At 32.5% G+C, this 25266-nt stretch overlaps 1 protein-coding gene across 2 annotated transcripts in view; it reads left to right on the forward strand.

Annotated features, from left to right (window-relative positions):
* The window catches only part of SNTG1 (syntrophin gamma 1), a 342258-nt gene that overhangs the window by 289688 nt on the left and 27304 nt on the right, over window positions 1-25266 (forward strand). The window contains exon 16 of one of the 2 annotated variants that reach the window (XM_021688424.1): window positions 12739-12849. The exons of the other annotated variant lie outside the window; for it this stretch is intronic. Coding sequence (XP_021544099.1) covers window positions 12739-12849 — 111 coding nt within the window. The remainder of the gene's footprint in view (window positions 1-12738; window positions 12850-25266) is intronic. 2 annotated transcript variants of the gene reach the window in all.

Below are 25266 nucleotides of genomic sequence, written 5' to 3' on the forward strand. Positions count from 1 at the left end.
TTATTATGTTCAGGGAGAAAAAGAATAAATGATTGATTCATACCAATAACATTCATAATTAAATTTTAGAAATCAAATTAGTTAATGTGAAGAATGGTGCTGCCTCAAAAATAAAGATATGCAGATACTTATGTATTAATTTAGCAGTTTTTTAATAACATGCTTCATCTCTATCAGTGGAAAAGCCTGCAGACAACCAGGAGATGAAACAGTCAAGGCTTATCACATTACACAGGCACATGGTCTTGGATATAGCATCTCAGGAAACTCCTTTCTTTTTTTTCTCTCTAGAATTATTACTATCCATTGAGCTGGTAACTGACTGTGTGTGCATATGTTAAAAAGAAATAACTAGAAAAGAGTTCATTTGTATAGAGGATTGGTAATATGAACTAAAAGCATGGCTGAATTCTGTCATGTTGCCAGGAAAAAAAAGCTACAATAAACTAAACTAAAACAAACCCTAAGGATCTGAGAAATTTATACCAACAAAACCAAATTTTCTTGCCCATTCTTATTATGCACATGACATGTAAGGTTTCTCAAAATAAAATTAGTATGTTAATAATAACAAATAGCCATACTATGTCCAGTAGTATGTGGAAACATGTTAGTGAATCCTTTCTCACATATATTTTGATTATTCTTTTGAAAAATTTTATGTAGGTATGATTTAAAAAGTACTTTGTGTACATCAACTTACTAGACTGATGACTTCCAGCTATTACAAAATAACTCACAAAATCTGAGTTTTAAAATACTTTTGCTGGGTTTTAAATTTTTTTAGTTCTGTTATTCCAAATAAATTCTTAAAGTGAAAGTAGGTATATTCCTCTTTGAATATTCCATATATGAGATAGAAATAGATATACATAGATCCCTATATGCAGAGTCAATTTGAAGGGAATAAATTTAAATGAAATATGTCTGATATATAACTCTGAGCTTGACTGGGCTGTTCCAGCCAGTCTTTAATTTAGGCAGCTGGCCTGATGATAATGAATTTCTGTTCTATTAACTAAAGCTCAGATATGCATCTTGATCTCTAAGGCTGCATGTTAAAAACATCTCAACACAGTGTGTCCATTTTGGTCTGATTCCTTTTCATTCCTATCTTAGTCATCAAAAGAAGTTTGAATTGTCTTCTATACTCCTGTCTCTTCCTCAACAACTCCTCCTAAATAAATCTTCAAGGTGTTTGCTAACTAACCTGGGTAATCTCTTCCCATTTGGGCTTTTGCATTACCATCAAAATAGTCCTTTTCGATTTATTTGTTGAACACACTCTTTTTATGCATTAACTCTGCCATGACCACTGATCATGAGGAATACAAAAATGAATACAGTCCCTCCTTTCAAGAAGTCTACAGTTTAATAAAAAAGACAGATCTGGAACTGGGTACTTTCAGATACTGTGGCAAGAAGCCAAAGCATTATAAAGACATAGAATTGCATCCCTCTCTGGTCCATCTTTCACACCATTGCTAGATTAATGATACTTCTATAATGTAAATTCAGACAAGTCTTCAGTTTCTCTTGTTAAATTACTTTGGTGGCTTCCTACTGTCTTTAAGACAATATTTGTTATCATATATAGAAGCCTTATGTTCTTGTTTCTGCCTGCAATTTAGCATCATTTCCTGTAGGCATACCCCAGCATAGCACTTATCAAAATGTATTACAATTAAGTCTGGTGGAGATATTAACTCTAATCTCTGATCCAGACTCAAGCACAGTTCAAAGACACAGAATTAATTCAATGACTAGTAATGAATATACTGATGAATATGATACCACCTAAGGAAATAAGTGAAAGCCATAAGCTTTCATCTAATTCTGTGATCTTTTCATATTGCTATTTTTATCCCTCTATCATCACTGTTCAAACTTACAAAATTTTAAAATTAGTATAGAGTGGAAGTAAAAATGCAAATTAGGCCCAAAGACATATTTAATTAGGATAAATCTTACACAAATGAAGAACAAATGAGAAGTATAAAGATGTGTAAAGAAAAATAATTTTAAAAAGAGTTTCTTTTGGTTTTCCACCAAATATGACTCCTAGCCCACCCACAAAAAAGAGAAGGAAAAAGAGCCACTTCTAGAACACTAAAATTTGTTGTAAATTAATTTCAGGATGTGGGAGGGTGGATGGAAGGAAGGCAAGAGGTGATACGTATACTCGGGCTTCTTGGGAAAGTTGAAGGATGATGCCAAATGGAAATAAGGCTGAGTGGAAAGTTTGATTTACTGCTTAACTAGAAGACCCATCAAGGTAATTTGCAAGGAAAAGAAGAATGTATTTGTAGTTATTGCTGGGCAAACATGAGTTAAATGCCAAGTACCAGGTGTTTGGTGTTATAGGAAGAGTGAAAATGGCTTCAAAACATTTTTTGTTGTAATTATTAACATGATCTATGTAATAAGTTGTAATACATATAGATTGTTCTTTCTGGTGTTTTTGCCCCCTGTGTTGTAAAATATCCTGTGTCTATTTCTTATAAGTTAGATGACATGACGCTTAGAGGTTGTTTCCATTTCTTTTCAAGAGGAATTTTTCTGTGGGGCATGAAAAATTGAGGCTTGCAAATAGTGAAAGAAGAAAACTGAGAAAGTTTGTTTTTGAGATTTTGTCTTTTTTTGTTCAACATGCCAGTTTTTCATTATCATTTGCGTATCTTCATTTTCCATTTATATGTAGTTAATGGCTTATACCTTTGAATAGTCTGCACCTAAGACATTCTTGATGCTATACAAACTTGATGCTATACTAACCCGAGTCGCTTAGTTATATCCAGCTTTGAATCCCGTTTTTTGAGGGATTACAGAAATGTAAAATGTTCCCTAGATCACTAAGATTCCCAAACTTTAAGCCAATTCTAGCAATGGGTCTTAAACAAATGCATAGTTTATGGAAAGCTTTTGAATTGTGTGTGGGGGGGGAGCTTAAAATAGCAACATATTATAAAGAAGAAACAATGACTCTGAACACATTAGTTTTGGGAATAATCAGTAAATTACTTTCCTGGGTTTAGTGTCTTATACTAAATGGGACTCTGGATCTTTCCTCTACTTTAAGAAAGGAGTCAAGCATTTGCAATGAAAGTTCTTTTATAACTGATCATGCTCAGTAAATGGGTCTGTGATTTTTTTTAATTAGGTAAAGAATTACAGCAAATCAAAGATGCAGCTTGGAATAAAAGCAAAAATATGAACCATGGAGAATGATGTACTTAGGTTTGATTCCCACTTATTAGCTGTGAGATATTATGAATGTGTGTGCTATTTCTTTAATTGTATTATCTGGAAAATAGAAATACTCTGGCTATTGCATCACTCTTGCAGGCATGAAAAGGCCTACCTAGAACAATGCTGTTTATTGTAATAAGACGTCCATTGATGGACAACAACAGACACACAGAATGCTTCCCAGGCACAAAGTATTTTTAAATTACTTATGATCTGTACATGTGTTCACCCATCAAATGACTTAATGCTATGTGCCTCCTTATCTTCATATGAGATATTCTGCTTGATAATAGTTCAACATTTCTCCTTCAATCATCTTTTGTAGGCACATTTTATAAGGATTACACTCTGGTTTAAGAATGATGATTTAAGTTTTAAACCCTAAATGACATTGAACCAGAGGTTTTTTAGCATTTATGTTTGCCTGTGTTGTTTTAAATAAAATGTATTAATTATAAAAAGTAGAACAGAGGCAAATGATTCCTTTGCACACTTTTTGTCATAATCTTTAATTGAAAAAACACTTTGGTCAATAAGCTTTAACTGTTTATTTCCTTACTGTTTGTTTTTGTTTTGGCTATCTTCAATGACTTTATTATCACTACAGTATTGAAAATACTGTGATTCATTGTGTTGTTCTTTCTTCAAACATATAGATAACTTTATTTGCAGCTTTTAGGCACTTAAATATATTTAAACGTATCTTCAAAATGCCACATACACTATATTTATCATTCCATATAATCAAAGAATATGTTGAGTTAAACACTGTTTTTTTTTTTGTTTTTTTCTTAAAGATTTTATTTATTTGAGAGAGAATGAGAGAGAAAGAACACATGAGAGGAGAGAGGGTCAGAGGGCGAAGCAGACTCCCTGCCAAGCAGGGAGCCCGATGCAGGACTCGATACAGGGACTCCAGGATCATGACCTGAGCCGAAGGCAGTCGCGTAACCAACTGAGCCACCCAGGCGCCCCTTGAGTTAAACACTGTTTTTGACCACCAAAAAGAAACAAATGTTTTAATAAATCAACAAGGTATTTCAGATACCTTGTTGCATTAAATATTTTATTTTATAGTACAATTTTTATTGTTTTTTGAAGTGTATTCCATGGGAAAAACTACCTGGTTAAACTAAGTTAAATGAGTTTCATTTCTAAAAATGTCCTCAAACATTATTGTGCTAATGAACCTCACTCACCAACTATACTTGACTATGTTCAACCTCCTTTTCTCCAGGAACAAGTAGAAGCAGTCATCCATGGAAAGACTTGGGCAAGTGAAAATCTAGTCTGTGATTATTTATAATGAAGTCTTTGGATCAAATTCCACATTTTAAAAATGTTCAGAAATGTCTTTATATATTACTAATATTTTTTGTTTTGTTTTGTTTTGTTTTCTTTTCTTTTTCTTACTCATTTTGTACTTGATTTCCATCAAGTTCAACAAATTAAGCTTACTACTGGTGGCAAGAATTTTCCAACCCCAAACAGGGCCCTTTGGTTAAAGTTATCTAGAGAAGACAGAGACCATAGGCTAGCCACATCCAGAGATATTATTGCCTACTGGTTGTTAGAGAGTTGCCTGCTTGAAAGTTGGATATTCCAGTTTTTTAATAAAGTTCTCATTTTAGTATGTTTTCCCCACCTTTCCAATAACATGATAACCACATAATAGGGAGGAGAAGGAAAATTTTTTCTTCTTTAATATTTATTCTGTTTTGATGCACGTGTTTCACAAAAGTTAGGTTCATTGTGTCAACTGTATACCAGCTACTCTGTTAAGGGCGAGGGATGCACTGATGAGCTAATCAGACCAACTACTTGTAGACTTGAAGCTTTCTTTGCATTGTAGAGAGAACAGAATGATCACAGACTACAGTTTTGTCTGGGAAGGAAATGAACAAGGTATAGAGAAACAGAAGACCTCAAAAAGGCCTTTTAATAGTTTGAAGAGAAAAAGCTTTTTGAGGCATTGATATTTCTAGTGAGACCTAGATGATGAGAATGGACCAGCTATGAAATGAGTTGAGGGAAGAATTTCAATCATACAATACACAAGACCTATATCTATTCAGATTGCTGTCTAGAAACCCCACAGAATTCCCACTTATCCTCTTTTTCCTGCACATCTTTCATGTATATACCATCTAGAATTTCCTGCTTCCCATTGACCCCTCTGACAAATTTCCTGACAGTTTTATTCTTCTTGGATACCAGGAGACAAGTTGCAGCATGCACTGTGGTATACCAACTGGCTCATGGACATGGAAATAATGAATACTTCTCTCCTTACCTCATGACACCTGAAGAAACAGTTGTCTTTAGCACTCCTGGCCCAACTGCACTTAACTTTATCAGCAAGGACCTTCCATGTTCCATTTGTGCTGACCAGGAAAATATTCTGTTGTGATAGTCCCATTTCAGCCAGTATTTCAGTATAACGGGACTCTGGAAAGGAGGATTGTGCAAAGATAAGCTTGGTTTTCTCTGTTGAGTGTGGATCTATGGACAGGGCTGCATCACATCCTAAGGGGGCAGGGTTGGATGGAAGAATTAAGCAGCATGACAATAAATATTTCCATTTAAAAGATTTTATATAAATGAATAAATTAATGAATAAATATGTCTCTGAAATATGCAAATATGTCTTTGCACTCACAATCAAACATTCTCCCTGTCCCTCCTAGTTCCACGCTATTCTTCTACTATTCATTACCCTTTTTGCTCTGAATTTGGGGGCATTACATGCTAAAACTTTATGCTGAAAAAGGAAGAAATACAAGGAAGTTGTAGGAGCAGATGACGAGGGAGGATGTTTTCCAGACATGGTATAACCTAGAACCAGGAATCTATGCAATATATCATTCATAGCAATGAGAAATCGTTATGACATTTACTGGGACATGTATTTTCAAAATGCAATGTATTTTATGACTTATGTTTGAGATCAAATAAATTTTTAATTTTAAAACTGAATTTTTTTTTTTTCATAGAAGACTACAGACAGGTCCAGAAAGCAGTCTTTGTCTTCTACGCGTTCTCACTTCTACTTCTATATTCTCCCAGAATCATCACTATTATTGCTACTTGTGTTCAGGGGCCTTCTCACATCAGATTTGACATATTCTACTGTTCTATTGGAAGAACTCTACTAAACTAATTTTAACTAATAGGAAAAAGCTCCCTACTATTTTCAAAGCAATTTTCATCACCATCTCATCCATTTTCACAGTAACACTTTAAAGTAGGATAGTTAAGTATCACTACTTTTAATTTACAAAAGAATGTACTCAGGCTCTAATTAATTAAGAATCTTGCAATCTTGCTCAAGGTCATGTGGCTTATAAGTAAGGTCTAAAGTTTGGGTTACATTTCAATACTTAAGGTTCTAAGATCAGAATTTATTTTTATTTCAGTACATTGCCAAAAAAATGCATTACCTTTCCTGAGATAAATGCATTATAATAGGGAAAAAGATCTTAATATCTTACTGGTAATGGAAATTAGATCAATATACGGGGAAGAGGGCACCAAAGATAGGTGATCAGGGAAGAGGGATTTCTGATCTTTATAATCCTCCTCATCTCATTCCATGTTGGCAACTAGTGATTATACCACTGTGGGCGGTATACGTGTGTGTGTGTGTGTGTGTGTGTGTGTGTGTGGCATATATATGTTTATATATACATATATCAGAATAAAAAATGGAGACCAAAATTTCACATACTTTTTAAGTTTTATTGTGGCATCATGCAAGCTCACTTTTTAAAAAAAATTCTGCATGTATTTTATAGAGAACTTATTACTGCATCTTGGCTTACTTTCTATCCTGATTGGAAAGCTCTTGAGGCAAAGAACACCTGTTTCTGTCACTCTTCACTATCACCTTATTCCTAAGAACATCAAAGTCTGTTAAATAACTACAAATAATCCAACTCTCCATACATATCTCACCAACACCAATCCCATTTCGGTCCACTTCAGAGCCGGCTACAAGGAACTTACCATTGTATTCACCATAGCAATATATAAATAACATGTTATAAAATACAGTGGTGTCTACTCCTCTTTTTCACCATTAATATTAACATAGTTGCCATGATGTTTATCAGAATCTTAAAAACAAAATATTGGCATAAGAAATAGGATTGCTGAAGAGTTCTTGAATTAAGTCCTTTTTTAGACCTGTGAAACTTTTACTGGTAATACTTTCAGATTCAGATTCCTCCAAATTGGCCTTAATGAATTTCTGTGAGAATTACCAATTCACACAGCTTATCAAGCCTGTTCTAACTCTCCCTAGTATACTGCATTAACTTTTGTTTGTTTTAATACTTGCAAACATTTATTGAATACTATTTTCCAGATATCACAAGTGTGTTAAGTGCACGCTTTGTTTTGCTACTGATTTACTTTTTTGTTGTTGTCGAAGTGCAGTTGACATACAATATTATATTAGTTTTAGGTGTACAACATAGTGATTCAACATTCATATATGTTAAGGAGTGATTACCATGATAAATCTAGCTACCATCTGTCACCAAAGTTGTTATGATATTAATTTTGTATCATTACCTCTTAACTGACAAATCTTTCAGTCAATCATTATTAGATTCATCAACTACATTATTCATCTTTGGAGTTTCCCACTCACAGCCAAAGATTCATTCTGCATATTCCCAAAAGTTTCCAAACCTCCTTCATATGTTTCTAATATGCCTTCTTTAGCCAGAGTAACTTTGTTGTTACTCTTTATTTAAAATAATGAGCTTTTAAAGTCTGTTTTACACCTTGAAAAGTCATCTAGTTGAAATAGTAAATTCCAGTTTTACACTATAATGACTACATATGAAATATTATTTCAAAATTTTAATTATAATTTGAGAATGTGAGAGCCTTTAGTTTTACAGCTTAGCAAGCTAAAAATAAAATTTCTTATTCAAAACCACAGAGTAAGTTAATGTCAGTACCTGAGCTACATAAGATGCTATATTTTGCAGACATTTTCCTTCCAGCCTTTTACAAGCTCCTTAGTTTTAACATGGTTATCTCATCTAATTTCATGTCCTTATGTTCTTCCTTACCATTATAATATTTGCATTTTCTATGTAAATATATGATTCTCATGAGCATTATTTTAAGCAAAATGTTCAGAATTCCCATTTTTGATATTTACTAATAATGTATTTAACACTTTCTTTTGTTTTTTTCATATATCATATTTCCTTAGTTAATATTTAGAAATGGAATTTCTGGATCAAATAATATGAATATTTTTAAGGCTGAAAATATATATTAAAATTATTATCTTAAAGAATTCACACTATTGCTAACAATTTTCTGCAAATATTTGTTTCAACATAAACTTGCTAGCTTTAGTTATTATAATTTTCAGTGATCTTTACTAAATGTTTGGCAAAGCTGTCATTTTAATATTATTACACTATTTCTAGTGAAATTGAACATGCTCTTATATTTATTAAAAATAATAATTGTTTTTCTACTTTTTTGAATGACTTCTCTATAATATTATTTGCCTTTTTATTTATTATATGTTTAGAATTGTCCTTACACTATACCATATATCCTATATGCCACTAAGTTTATTGCTTTTCATTTTGATAAATATACATTACTTGTACATATGAGTATATAATTTTTTGTTACTCTTAAGTCTAGAACTCCTTCTTTTCAAAGTTATTCAATATTCACTTACATTATGTAGTTTTCCTATAATTTGGCTTATTTAAATTATTTCACTTTTTAAAACATAAGGAATTTTATTTAGAGGAAGTTGTTAGTTAAAGTTTAACTTGTATTCTTTTTTCCAGAAAGTTAATTGTCCCAGGAAATTTTATTGTTAGAAGATTCTGTATAGTAATAGATCTAAAGAAACATTTTAGACAATTTATAATATTGGATATTGCTTCTTTATAAATTGTATAGTCTCATAGTAAGAATGAAAGCAAAAGCATTTACTTGTTCAGAAATTAATGTCTTTGGGATGGTGACAGTGTCTTTTTTATCTAAATCTAGCAAAATGCTTAAGATATGGTAGCCATTTCAAAAATGTTTGGTGAATAAGTAGGTAAAGAGTCAGGAATATTCTGTATAAATGCATTATGTGTCATTATTACTGATAATTTTCTCATCCTTATTTTTAAGGAATTTATGATTTTGCCATTTCATTATTTCATTATACCTTTTAAAGTGTGAACTTTTTTTTTTAAGATTTTTTATTTATTTATTTGAGAGAGAGAGAATGAGAGAGAGCACATGAGAGGGGGGAGGGCCAGAGGGAGAAGCAGACTCCCTGCCGAGCAGGGAGCCCGATGCGGGACTCGATCCAGGGACTTCAGGATCATGACCTGAGCCGAAGGCAGTCGCCTAACCAACTGAGCCACCCAGGCGCCCTAAAGTGTGAACTTTTTATTTAGCATTTGCTTTGAGTGGATTTTGGAGATACATTGCTTCCAGAATGATTTTTTTAAAGTTTTGTTCCTAATGTGTTAAAATAATATAAAATTTCCCATTTTAGCCATTTTTAAGGTATGATTTTGTGGCATTAATTGATTCACACTGTTTCCAAAACCTGTCATCACCCCAGACAGAAACTCTGTTATCATTAAGCAATAACTGCCATTTTCTCTTCACTACAGAATAGATTAAAAAAAACATGATACAAATATATGCTGTCTGCAAGAGGCTAACTTTAGATCTAAAGACCCAAGTGGGTTAAAATAAAAACGATGTGATGGGACGCCTGGGTGGCTCAGTCAATTAAGCAGCTGCCTTTGGCCTGGGTCATGATCCCAGGGTCCTAGGATCGAGTCCCACATCGGGCTCCTTGCTCAGCGGGGAGCCTGCTTCTCTCTCTCCCTCTGCTTGTGCTCTCTCTGTCAAATAAGTAAAATCTTTAAAAAAGAAAAGAAAAAAAATAAAAACGATGTGAGAAGATATTCCATACAAATAGTAACCAGAAGAGAGCCAGTGGCTAAACCAATATAAGAATAGATTTTATGTCTGGGAAACTGGATGGCTGAGTCAGTTAAGTGTCTGACTCTTGATTTTGGCTCAGGTCATTATCTCAGGGTCATAATCTTAGGGTTGTGAGATGGAGCCCCACATCATGCTACACGCTGACTGGGGAGTCTGCTTCTCTCCTTCTGCCCCTCCCGCTACTCGATCTGTATCTCTGTCTCTCTCTCTGAAATAAATAAGTCTTTCAAAAAAGAATAGATTTTATGTTACTGTTACAGGAGACAAAGAAGAGTATTATATATTGATAAAAGGATTAATTCAAAAAGAAAATTTAACAATTATAAACTTATAAGCATCAGGGCCCCAAAATATATTAAACATTGAGATAATTGGAGTGTTATGACTTTGTTAAATTAACATTTGTTAAGTAAAGCACAGGGTGCCAGATGGTGAGCCACAGTTCCACAACAGACCACAAGAGAAATTGAAATACAGTAGTTTATTACTCACAGGTCCTGGAGGAAGAACATGAAATGCCTTGAGGAGCCACATGGGGTTGTCAAAGCACAGTACAGACAGTGAGACAGGACCTGGGGTGCATGCCTTTTTAAGGATCCATGGGTGGAGTGCTTGGGGAGTTCCTGAGCTAAGCTGGGCTGGAAAATTCATACTCAAAGAGCAAGGTTTTGGTAAGCTGCACGGGATTCTTATCTAAGTGGTGCCCAAGGCATACAGACCCTGAGAGACAAGGGATTCTATTGATCAGAAGGGCTGTTGGGGAGTCCTATTGGGAACTTACATGTTTGTGACTCTGTGACTGCTATATAGGGCATCCACTTGCACAAGGGGGCTTATGTCAGTTTAAGGTCCTATAGGCCACTTGGGCAAACTAAATGAATGCTGAGGCAGCAATGCAGTGGCTTTGCTAAACTCTGGATCCACAAGCAAGGAGAAATAGACAATTCTATAATAATAGTTGGAAGTTTAGATACTCCACTTTCAATAATGGAATGAATAATCAGACAGAAGACCAATAAAGAAATATAGAACCTGAACAAAACTATAACTAACTATATCTAACAGACATACATAGAATACTCCACCCAACCAGAACAGAATATACTTTTTTTTTCAAGTGCACATGGAACATTCTCCAGAATAGACCATATATAAGAATACAAAAAAATGGTAATAAATTTTAAAAGGTTGAAAACATGCAAAATATTATTAAATACTTTAGTAAATAACAATATAAAAAATGGAATTCATATGTAAAACCATGCCTTTTTTCACATAGCTTTATATTTAAATGAATTATTGAATCATGTTAAGACCACCTGATGAAGTTTGATAAACACATACATCACACTCTACTATAATAACATATCTTAAATGGAAACCTCTCAGAAATATACACTGGGATTATTGTCAAAAATGATAGGGTCTTATGTCATTTCTAAAAATCTTTAGCCCATCTAGTTATGAGAAATACATCAGACAAATTCCAGTAGGGGGCATTCTGCAAAATACTTAACCAGTACTCCTCAAATTGTCAAAGACAGTCTGACAAGGATCTGAGAAACTGTCACAGACAAGTAGAGCTGAAGACACAATGAATAAATGTAATGTAGTATCCTGGGTAGAGTCCTGTACCAGAAAAAGGCATTAGATTAAAACAAGAAAAAATGCATAAACAATGGACTCTAGTTAATAATAATGTGCCAATATTGGTTCATTAATTGTGACAATGTACCATATTATGTGAGATATTAAAATAGAGTAAGCTGTGTGATAAGAATTCTCTGTACCAGGTTCTTAATTTTTCTCACTATATATTCAAACAGTAAGTGTATGGTCATGTTGTAACTAACGTTTGGTTCTTTCATAGATCTTATACTATCTAAACTTGCCCCTGCAATATTGGAAGATGTCTTTTAGTCAAATAATCCTATTGACTGAGATATTATAGATTGATGGGCTAGTTCTGTAAAATACTTACTCTGGTTCAGTCTCGTGAGGATACCATATAAATTTTTTGTCATAATTATTTACTAAGACTGATCTTTTATCTTGACAAAGCTACAGATTATTAGTTTGAGCTTTAAGAGAAAGTACTACAGAATATCTATAGAATTATCAATTCAAACTCACCTTACCACTTCTCTTAATAGAAAAAAGAAACAAGTGTTTTTGCTTATTCAGTAACATAGACATATGCTTTAAGTGAGCTTATTTTTATTTCATAGTAATATAAAGCAGGATATTCAAATTGATTTCTTTGCATATATTTTTTGAAATAATTATTTCATGGGTACTGAAGTTATTTCTGGAAACTAAAAGATATATTGAACACTAAGTTATAGCCTTTGATAAACATATTTTAATTACTTTTTAATCCTGGGATATAGTACTAATTTAATATGATTAGCTTTTACCACTTAAAAGAGGACTATTTCTTGGTTTGAATGTAGATACTAATTGAATATGTTTCTTTTTTTCCCTCTTTAGGCTATACTTTGGAGGTATAAGTTTTCTCAGCTTAAGGGTTCTTCAGATGATGGCAAGAGCAAAATCAAATTTTTGTTTCAGAATCCAGATACTAAGCAGATTGAAGCTAAGGTAAATCCAAATTCATCACATAAACCATCATCATATAAATCAACTACATTAATGCCATTAAGATGCAAAGGGGAGAATATTTTGCAGAACCAAAAGAGCAAAAACACACATTATCTGTTTACTTTGGTATAGCCCTCATGGCCAAAAGAACAAAATCATTTTGAGATTTAAGTGGCAAAATTTCTGAAAGGCATAACTCAAAATAAGTTAGAGCTAATCGCATTTCTTAGTTTTAATTTCTTATGAACTGCATTTGTGTCACAGTAAGGTAACATTCTGGGTACCAAAAGAGTCATGGTTTCACATTTAAATAATAATTTAAAATAAAATAAAAATTCTGACTGTATTTTACCATTATCTATTCCCTCTTTGAATAGGAATACAAATTCCTGAAGAAAAATATTCTTTAAATCAAGTCATGTTTTCCTCATGTTATTATGTATTAATAAAATGAATAAATGAATGATTTTTTGCTTTGCTCATGCAGATTTTCAGTATTCTGAAATACATTAACTGTGTTGTTTTAAACTCATCAGAAAGATTCACTACCTTTATTTTTATTAATACATATATTTTATATATTCAAAATTTAAATTATTTCAATTACTCTACAATGAAATTCACAATAATAATGTTTGGGGTAGAAGAAATTATAAATATATTATTACAGTGTGGAGGAAAGGATAAATAACAAACACCAAAGTGAAAAATTAATCATATGGAAATGTAAACCCATATACAATTTTTCAACTATGGATTAAAATTAGCATAATTTTGTTACATTCCTATACCTATGAAATTCAGGTGGGGAGGTCAGTCTGAGAGTCAAAACATTCCAAGGAATGACCCTCTCTGACATGCTAGTACACATCTCCTGTAACACTGCTTTGTATCCACATCAGATCCTCTCATTCTTTAACAAGATGACTTCTTTCTTACCTTATATATCTGCTCATGCTTGTCCCTTAACTTTTCTCCATGGCTTTTTGTTTGAATTTCTCTGTGGATACCCCATTTCTGTCTTATGTTTATCTTTGGAGTTGCCTAACTACTCTGCCTAGTCTGTAGGTTGTTTAAAGAGGGAACTGTGGATATAGTCCTTTTCTGCTGGCTCTTTTCCTGCTGCATTTCTCTAAAGCATTGGTGTTACACGTGGTCTTGCCTTATATTTGTCTCCTGTCAGTTTAGACAAATACCATCATAACTTCACCCACTCCCTTTATTTAACTTGCTTCATAATTTTCAATTCTACATTTCCATCATTGCCTCTTCCCTAAATATAGATGTATCAATGGAGCTGCCTTTTTTCCATCTCTTGCTACAGCTCCTCTTTTCCCCTCTGGCTACGACTGGTTGATCGTTTCCTTTGTGCCGGCCACTCACATTGCTCTTTAGATCGATTCTTAGTATTACCATCAAAAAATGCATCACCATATTCTAATAATGGTGAATGATGTTAATATTTTCAGTTCTATATTTTGGCTAATGTGGAAACTCAACCACTAGCTGTTGATAGCAGTATAGCATTTGATACATCACTTCTCTTCTAATTCTTTTTAATGTTCTAAAAACCCCTTAGTTGACAACATGAAGCAAAAAAAGAAACGCAATGCAATGACTAACTATAATATTTAGACTTTAATTCTATGTAGCATATGTTGTATATAAAGCTAATTATACTTACTTAGCTTTGCTGGTTATTAGTTACCCCTCAGCTTCTAAATATTACTCATTCTTGTTATAGTGTTTTAAGCAATATTTCATAAATCCATTCATTAAGAACTAGTTTCAGAAAATTCATTGAATGTCTTTCTTAAACTTATAGACTGTAATTTTTGGATAGGAGAAAGAGCAGATAAAAATAACAGAATATGACCATTGGTGAGTTACAGAACTTCTTTAAAGTCAACATCTCCTTCTATAGAATGAAGGATAATGATACCTCTAAGGGTAACATTGAAAATACCAAATTAAATATGGAGACTATTTAACACAGATGAGACTAACTAATCAGTTCTGTAGGATTGTTTGGCCATACTGGTGTGTATCACCACTGCTGACATAAAAATTGTGTAAAAATTAAAACTAGCACAATTGGTATTTATAATTGCAACTTGTGAGCAATAATAAAAAGTACCATCACAGAAGAACATCAAGGAGAATGCCAGCATGTATCACATTATTGGACTTATTGGACTTATGTATCATAAGGATGGCTTATGATTGAAATTGATGTCATTTGAGGATTCAACATTTTCTCTGTTAGAATACTTTTTTAAAATAAGGGACTAGGCAACATGATACAGTGGAAGGAAAATTGGAATCACGTAGCCTTGAGTTAAAAATCTCTTCTTTACCATTTTCTATCTATACTACCTTGAGCAATAATTGCTGCTCTTCAAGGAGAGTATAGAAATAAATATCCCCAGTGCCTGGAATGTAGAAGACACCACAAAAATCACTGATGAATGATTTTATTGTTCAGGAATCTAGCATAATGACTAAGAAAATATCCAAAAGCAACAACTTTTATTATTAGGAGAGAAGTTAGTGAAGATGATTAACATATATAAGCTTGGTGTCCTTCCCACATTTAAAAAATTCAAGTTTATAACCATAACCCATTTGTGTCATTTATTAAATGCCTGGGATATTTTCTGTGTCTTACTAATTTTATTAATTTTTAAAATTTCAGTGTGTAAAGTTTGCCCTGAGTCTCTGTCTCCAAAACAGGGACAGAAACATGTCTGTATATTATAGAACTCTTCTAAATTTATGTATACCATAACATTGGTAACCATCCTGCATGGAAATTGTTCACTAGCATGTTTCCTCCACTGAATCAAGAACTCTTAAACACAAAAAATATGTCTTACAACACCATATTCCTAAGGCCTAGCCTGATATTTGCCTGGGAGCAAGAAATAATAATTTCTTAAATTACACTACATCATTATTTTACAGTTGAGGATGGTAAGCACTTTTGTCAACATTTTATTATGAAAAATTTCAAGTATACAGCATACTTTAAATAATTTACAGTAAAGGCCCTCTACACACTACCTAAATTCTACGATTCACATTTCACTATACTTCTTTATCACATTTCTATGTACCCATCCCTTTATCTGTCCATCAATCCATCCTATCTTGACACATTTTGAAGTAAATCACAGACATCAGCATTATATTAAGCAGTTTTCAAAATGTATTTGTGGAATGTTGTCTTTGTTCCTCTAATTTCAAATTCCTCACCTGTTGTTTTATTGAACAGTTCCTCAATTTATAGTTGTTTTTGAGAGTTGACAATTGTACACTTTTAATTGCATAATCTAAATAACAAAAATAAATAAATAAATAAAACTCTACTGAAAAATAATCTTAGTATAATAATGAAAATACCCAGCAAGTTAAAGCATTTTAGTCCATAGATTTTAAAAAACATTTCATTTTACAAAAGTAAGTTGTATATATACAATTTTTGACATAGTTATCAGGGATCTAAAGCATGAAACAATTTGATATGACTGATAATTTATAAGTAAATATTTAGCAAAAATAGTATTTTTATCATCATTTTCCTAATATTTGCTTAAATGTTCTTATAAAAGAGAAGAAATGACAGAGTTTCAAAAATAATGAGACATAAAATTCCATGTTACTTGCAAAAAATTTTATCTTACCTAGAAAGATCAGTTTTCTTATGGATTAGATTAACATAAAAGAGATCAAAGTAACAATTTTTACTCACAGTATTTTGAGAAATGTTTTGAAAGCTATGTGTCAAGAAGTCTCCATGTACTTTCATAAGTACATTGTAAAACTTTTGTGATTTTTGGAGGACAATTTGTGAATATTTTCTTATAATCATTAATGTTGTATAAAAAGTTTATTTTTAGGTTAAACATAAAGGACACATTGGTAAATAAAGATGTGAAGAAAATAAGTTATTTCTTCACTTGTCCTAGCCTTAAGTAAGTAAAGCAAAACTAAACAAATATCAGTTATTGAAATTTTTTAAATCTTATAATGCAATTTATCTTTATGTGCCTTTTATTGTTTATCTCATTTTTATACAAGTCATTGCCCTATAATAGTAAGAATATGAGCTTAATAGTTAAAGAGCTCTGGGGGCGCCTGTGTGGCTCAGTCAGTTAAGTGTCTGCCTTTGGCTTAGGTCATGATCCCAGGGCCCTGGGACCAGCCCTGCACTGTGGAGCCCGCTTCTCCCTCTCTCTCTCCCTCTGTGCTCTCTTTCTCTCTCAAATAAATAAATAAAATCTAAAAAAAAATAGTTAAAGAGCTCTAGCTTCCATATTTAAATATGATGCCCATTATGTAGGATGAGTTATTTATTCTCAGGCTAAGCATCCTCCAGTGTAAGATGGAGAGTATTATATTCCATGGTTTTTGTGAGGATAAAAGCACATGTTTTCTTCTCAGAAAACTTGAGAATACCAACATACTTCTGTTACATGTTCAAAAATATCCTAAAGTTGGAAGAAAAATATAAGTAAAGAAAAAATAGAAAGGGAATTTTTGCCATCAACATAAAGGTAAAAGGATGGGTCAATACACAGAAGAACCCATAACCCAAAAAAGATAGAAGACCATTAAAAAGATTCACCTGAATGATTCTCACTCAGGAGGTTCTCCACGTATACAGTGTGAATGAGTGAATGAGGAATGAGAATGAACACTGGTTCAACTGTCAGGATAATTATTTGGAAACTCTCTTTGAGTTTATGGGCTAGTCTATCCCTCCTTTCTCATGAGCTTTTGTTGAGGTAGAGATAATAAGGGGTTTATCTCATGCTGAAGCTGTGAGTATGGATCAAGCTCTAAGTGTCCCAAGGATCTCTAGAAATGATGGAAGCCCCTACTCCATAAGACAGACTTCCAGCTTATCCACAGCCATGATGTCTCATCCTCAACAATTATCCAAGACAAGCTCCCTAAAGAATATATAATAACGTCCTCAGTAACCTTCTAAGCACTCCTGAGAGTGCTTAGAAAGATTCACAGCTAATTTTTAAAAACTGCTCTTATGAAATAGAATAATTAGTGATTTTATAAAATATGCAGATCACATTTGAAATAAAAACTCTAAAGCCAAATAGAAACAGCTAACGTTGGAAACTTTAACTGAGGAATTCTCTCAAAATGCAGTAGCATAAAATATGGAAAATATACGATGAAAAACAGTTTTGTGAATCCACTGGTGGAACAACTAGCTTTCAAGATGAATAGAAAAGGGTAAAGGAAGGAGAGAAAAATAGAAAATTTACCAAAAAAAAACCCAAATTGAATGTGTACTTCCACTTTCAGAGTGAAAGGGAAAACTGAGTTCTGATTAGTAAAAAAAAAAAAAAAAAAAAATCACTCAATCAGTAAATCACACCCCAAACTTTCAAAATCCAATGATAAAACAAAAATTTAAATCATCAGGGGGGCAGGGGCATGACTTGTGGAATAGTGGCTGAAGGGCCTCAGTGAACTTGCCCTCCCTCAAAAACTGGAAATGCCTGCAAAGCAACTGAAATCAGGCAACTGTTTTCAAGTATTCAAGAAACTAGCCAAATTGACAAAAATGGAAAATAACCAAAATCACAGAATGAACAGAAAATTGTCTCTGCAAGAGAAACTGCTGGACCTCACTCAGTAACATAATGAGGTTCATCTTAAAGTTTTAATTCAAAGATATTTAAACACCCCTCCCTTCCCAGACAGTGGCTTTATAGCCAAAAACCAGTAGCATTGCAGAAAATTGAGAGGTCTGACGTCATTCAGAGTAGAGTCAGTAATTTGGTTTAATTTGCAGCTTCCTGAGAAGTGTCTATTCTTAGTGTGGTGGCTGTGTGACTCAGAGCTTAGCTCAGCAAGGGAGGGGAGAAAAGAAATGAGGGGATCTACCCTAAGACATAACTAGAGCAATAGCTAACTGTTGGCAACATTCTGACTATCTAAGCCTGATATTTCAACTGGAACAAACAAAATCCTGGTCTGGAATTTAAAAGAAAGTCATAGAAAACTAGGCAATGATTATGAGTTTAGGAAAAGCTCTGATGTATTCTTGGAGATTTATGACGATATGTGCATGCCCAGGAAAGACCTGGGAAAGGAAAAGGCACCAGTCACTTTGAACTAGAGACCACACATAGACAGGAGATTAGTTAACTTTGTCTTGTAAGTGTCCAGAAATTGGAAGATGTGCCTTCATATGCAGATTTCCTTGGTAAAGAGTAACAGACTTATAGGCAACACATATAATGAAATTGTCTGACCAATAGGCAGCTGACCCAGATGTAACCAATGGGCAGTTAGACTTAAAAATTTAAAATGAAAACAAAACAAAACAAAAAACCCTACAACAAACTAACAGAGAACTTACTATCAACACTCTACAGGGAATACAAATTCTATAGAATTAATGCAAGAAAGTGCCAAACAAAGAAACACCAATACAAAAATCAACACCAAGAAAACACCAACAATAAACCTTGGGAAAGTGGAAGAATCTAATACCAAAACTGTTACAAGATATCTAAAATATATAATTTCCATCAAAAAACTATCACATGTGTAAAAAGCAGAAAAGTACGTACATAAACAGGATAAATACCAACCAACAGATTATGCCTTGAATGGGGTTCAGATTTTGGATTCAGTAGACAAAGTATTTAAATCAGCTATAATGAATATGTTTAAATTACTAAAGAAAACAATGTCTAAAGAACCAAAGAAAAATATGACAATGGTGTCTTACCAAATAGAAAGTAACAATAAAGAGGTTATATAAAAAAATAGAGTATATATAGTTGAAATACTCATTAACTGAAATGAAACATTTACTAATGGTACTCAAAAAGAGTTGAGTTGGCAGAAGAAAGAATCAATAATCTTGAATATAGGCCAATAGAGATTATCCAATAGAGCAACAGAAAAATAACAAAGAATAATGAAAAATGACCAGCATCTCAGAAACCTGTGGCATGGTAGCAAACATACATATATATGTATGATGAGAGTCCAAGAAGAAAAATAGAAAGGGACAGAAAATGTATTAGAAGAAATAATAGTTGAAAAGTCAAAATAGAAAATAATCTACATATTCAATAATTCAATGGGCAAAATATGTAAAGGGGAGTAAGAGATATAAGCTTCCAGTTATGGAAAGAATAAGTCAGGGGAATAAAAGGTTTGGCTTAGGGAATATAGTCAATGATATTGTAATAACACTGTATGGTGATGGATGGTAGCTACACTCCTGGTGAGCTTAGCATAATGTACAGACTTGTTGAATCACTATGTTGTACACCTGAAACTAATGTCACATTGTGTGTCAACCATCAACTATATTCAAAAAAATCACACTCCAAGTAGAATAAAATCAAAGAGAACTCTATCTAGACTTATCATAGTCAATTTGATGAAGATCAAAGGCAAAGAGAAAATCTTGAAAGAAGCAAAAGAAAATGATTTATCATATACATGGGGTCATCAATAATACTAGCATGTAAAAAAAATAATATTAACAGATGATTTGTTATTCGATACCATAGAAGGTAGTAGACAATGAGATAATATCTTCAAAATATTGAAAAAAGACTTAAAAGACAATTGTATGAAACAATTATAAAACTGTATTGATGTACTTAAAATGTATAAATATGTAATTTGTATGGCAAAAATAGTACAAAGAAGGGGGAGTGAAACAGAGGTTGTGTTGGAGCAAAATTTCTTCTAAATAATAGAAATTGAGTTAGTATTAATAAGAACTAGAATGATTTAAATTAAGAAAATAGTACTAATCCCCACAGTAACCCTTGATAAAATAACATTATGTAATAAAAAAAGCAAAATGAATGAAAATATGCATTAAAGGATTTCTATTTAGCACAAAAGAAAGCAGGAATCAAAGAATAGAAGAACAAAAAACCTAATAAACATAGGAAAAAAATAAGTAAAATGACAGACGAAAATCCTCCATTTACAGTGACTGCATTAGATGTAAAAAGCTTAAATGCCTCAGTCTAAGGTAGAGATTGAAAAAAATGAATAAAAACATTGTTCAATTAAATGCTATTTATAAGAGACATGATATAGATTCAGAAACAGATTGAAGGTAAAAAAATGTGTATATATATATATATATATCACATATATATACATATACCATAGAAACAATAATAAAACAGAACTAAAGTGGCTACACTAATATCAGACAAAACAGACTTCAAACAATAATTGTTAATTGAGAAAAAAAGGACATTTTATAGTGATGAAAAAATGAATTTTTCAGAAAAAGATAGGAATTAGAGATATCCATGCACCTAATAATATTAGTTCAAATGCATGAAGCAAAAGCACACAGAATTGAAGGGAGATGCAGACAACTCAACAATAATAGTTGGAAACTTCAACATCTCATTTACAATTATGGATGGAACAACTGGGAAGAAGATAAATGAGTAAAGAGAAGACTTGAAAAACAGAAGAAAACAGCTAACTTGAGCAGACATCTATAGGACATTCCACCCAAAAACAGCAGAATACATGTTTTCACAAGTAATCTAGAATCTTTTTCAGGATAGACCCAATGTTATGACATACAAAAGTCTCAATACATCAAAAGGATCGAGATCATATAAAATATATTTTCCATCAAGTATGAGATTAAATTAGAATAAACAACAAAAGAGAATTGGGGAACTTCATAAATGCAGTTGATTCTTGTTATTTGTGATACTTATGTTTTATAAAGTCATCATGAACAGTAATTTAGCAAATACTGAGACATTGCTTCTAGGGGAAATACAGGGTTGAGTTCCTGCAAGGCTCTGGTCACAGCATTTTCATCAACTAATTAATATATAACTTTGTTTTATGTGTGTTTTTTTTTTTAAAGACAACTTATTTAATATTATTGTTGTGTCTTTAACATTGAACTCACTGTCACCAGCACTATAACTCATGCCCAGACAAAGGTTATCCAACACGTGTATTTTCTCTCTAAGCATATTACAATGTTGGTTTTTTTTAAGATTTTTAAAATTTATTTATTTGGGAGAGAGAGCAGAGTGAACAAGAGAGAACACGAGTGGGGGGTGAGGGGCAGAGGGAGAAGGAGAAGAAGTCTCCTCTCTGAACAGGGAGCTCAATGCGGGGCTGGATTCCAAGACCCTGGGATCATGACCTGAGCCAAAGGCGGTGGCTTAACCAACTGAGCCACACAGGCACCCCTAATGATCTTACACTTGAACACCAAACAGCATTTCGGCACTATGCTTTGGGGTCATTTTAAAGAGCAAAGTCATGGATACAAAAATGTGAAAATCTTGACACTAAATAGGCTTCAAAAAAAGACACTTTTTTGTATACATTTCACAGTATGAGAGCTGAAACAAGGAGTCCAAGTGTTACCTTGTTTGACCTCTGCTGGGGAAGTGCATGGTGTGTTACTAAAATTTTTCACTGTTTTGCATATATCCACAAATGACCATGAAAAGAGCATGAATAGTGATTTTGGAAATAAAAATAAATATTAGGAATTAAGTAAATTTGCAAATACAGAATCCACAAGTAATGAGAATTGACTGTGCTGGGGAAAAGGAAAACTCTTAAACTGTCAGTGAGTCTAAGGTTAAATCACAAGAGGTATTAGTAAATATTTTGAGATAAATGAAACAATTTATTAAAATTTATGAAATGCAGATAGATCAGTGATTTAAGAAAATTCGTATCTATAAATGTTTATATGAAGAAAGACTCAAATCAGCATCCTAGATTTTCATGTAAAGGAACTAGATAAAGAATACTAAATTAAAATCAAAGCAAGTAGAACAAAGGAGTAGAGCAGAAAAATATAAAATATAAGATAAAAAATAGATAATATGAACAAAATCAAAAGTAGATTCTTTGAAAGATCAGCTAATTTGAAAAGCCTTTGGGAAGTCTCATCAAGCAAAGAGAAGACTCAGATTACTAAAATCATGAATAAAAGAGAAAACATCATTTCTGATGAAATAGATAAAAAAGAGATAAAAAGGAAATAAAGGAACAACTTTATGCCAACCCCAACTAGGTAACTTAGATGAAAGGATGAAAAACACAGACTACCAATTGTGACTCTAGAAGAAATAGTAAGTTGATTAGACCTGGTGAAAGTAGAGATTGAATTAATAGTTTGAGGACTTCTGATAAAGAAAATGACTTCACTAATGAAAAAAATACTATCATTATTATACAAAATATTGTATTATATAATAGTATTAGTACTAATACAAATGAAATCCAGCAATGTTTTAAAAGAATTATAAACCATGACCAAGTGGGATTTTTTACAAGAATGCATGATTGGTTTACCAACCCCAAATCAATCAATGTGACACACCATATTAATAGAATTTATGTATTATCTCAGTGAATACAGAAATACAGAAATTTCATAAGCCCAACACCCTTTCATAATAAAAACACTCAGTGTAAGAAGAAAAGGGAAATTCTTCAATCTAATAAAGAGCATCTCTGTGCAACCCACAGTGAGCATCATACTTAATGGTAAGAATAAATGTTTTTCTGGTAAGATCAGAACAAGACAAGGAAGTCTGCTTTTACCACTCCTACTCAACATTGTACCAGATGGTCTAGCCAGGACAATTAGGCAATAAAAAGAAATAAAACTATCTCAGTTCACATATGCTGATCTTGTATATTGAGAATAATAAGGAACCCTCTGAATACTATTTTCACTAATAAATGATTTCAGCAATGTTGTAGTATACAAAATCAACATACAAAAATCAATTATATTTATATATACAAGCTATGAACAATTCCCAAATGAAATTAAAAAACAATTCTATTTACAGTAACACCTAAATGAATGAAATAAGAAAATACCATCAAAAGAAGTACAAACCTGTATACTGGAAATAACGTAACATTGTTATAAGAAATTTAAAATACTTGCATAAAGGGAAAGATGTCTTATATTCATTAATTGGAAGGCAATATTGTGAAAAAAGCAATTTCTTCCTAAACGAAACAACAGATTCAATAAAAACCCTTTCAAAAAAGCCATCTGCTTTTATCATGGAAATTGACAAGCTAATCTTAAAATTTTATGAAAATGCATAGGTATCCAGAATAGCCAAAACAGTTGAGAAAAAATGAAATTGAACAACACACACTTCTTAATTTCAAAACTTACTACAAAGCTATGATAATCAACACAGTATATTGACGTTGCTGGCATAAGGATAGACATGGTGCAATAAGATAGAATCAGCAGTCCAAAAACAACCCTCTCTCATAGTCAATTGAGGAAAGGCTGCCAAGGCAACTCAATGAAGAAAAAATAATCTTTGCAATAAATGGAGCTACAACAACGATATCCTCATGTGATAGAATAATTTTGAAACTTTACATCAAACCATACAAAAAATTAACACAAAATAGATTGTAGACCTAAATGCAAGACCTGAGACTAAAAACACTTATAAGAAAACATGGGGTTATATCTTTGTTATTTTGGATTAGGCAATTGTTTTACAGATGGGATTCCAAACCACCTGTGTGTGTGTGTGTGTGTGTATCCATAATGTGTGTGTGCATATGTATATTTTATTAAAACTAAAAATTTTGTGTATCAAGAAACCTTCAAAAGCTATAGACATAATTTACAAAATGGGAAAAAATACTGTTTCTTGATTCTTTGACTATTACTCAAACATAGGTTCTGTGTCTTCTAAAGTAATAAGAACACAAACTGGAAAAAATATTGACATTTTTCTTTAAAAGCAACATGCTTATGGAAAATTGCATTTGAAATGCTCATTAATATAGTGATTTATCAAAATTCAAACTCTATTGATTTTCACAAGACCACAGCCATAGGTATTGCATAATCAACATTTCTGTTTATCTGAATGTTTCTGATTTTACAGTGATGAGTGATGGAGTGTGTAAGCAGAGACTGCTACACAGTTTAGACAGGAAAGATCTTTATTCTTAGACTGAAGGTAATAAAGCACTGGATTTTTCAGTCAGATTTATTACTTATTATTATAAAACTATAACTACACATTTAAATAGTACTATAGCCATTATCAAAACCCTTTTATTGTGGAATATAAATTCATAAGAAGTTATAAAGATAATACAGAGATATTCTCTATACTCTTCATCTTGTTTCACCCAATGGTTATATCTTATGTAGCTGTAGTATAATACAAAAAATAGGAATTTGACATTGGTGCAATATGTGTATAGTCTTATGTCAATGGTAACATGTGTTCATTTGTGGAACCATTTCCATTATCAAAATACAGGACTTCCTTCATCATGTTGACCCATCTCTCACTTCTACCATTTCTAAATCCTAGCAACAACTAATCTGATTTTTCTTTTCTATAA

Source organism: Neomonachus schauinslandi, chromosome 4, assembly GCF_002201575.2.
Source record: "Neomonachus schauinslandi chromosome 4, ASM220157v2, whole genome shotgun sequence".
Lineage (NCBI taxonomy): Eukaryota > Metazoa > Chordata > Mammalia > Carnivora > Phocidae > Neomonachus > Neomonachus schauinslandi.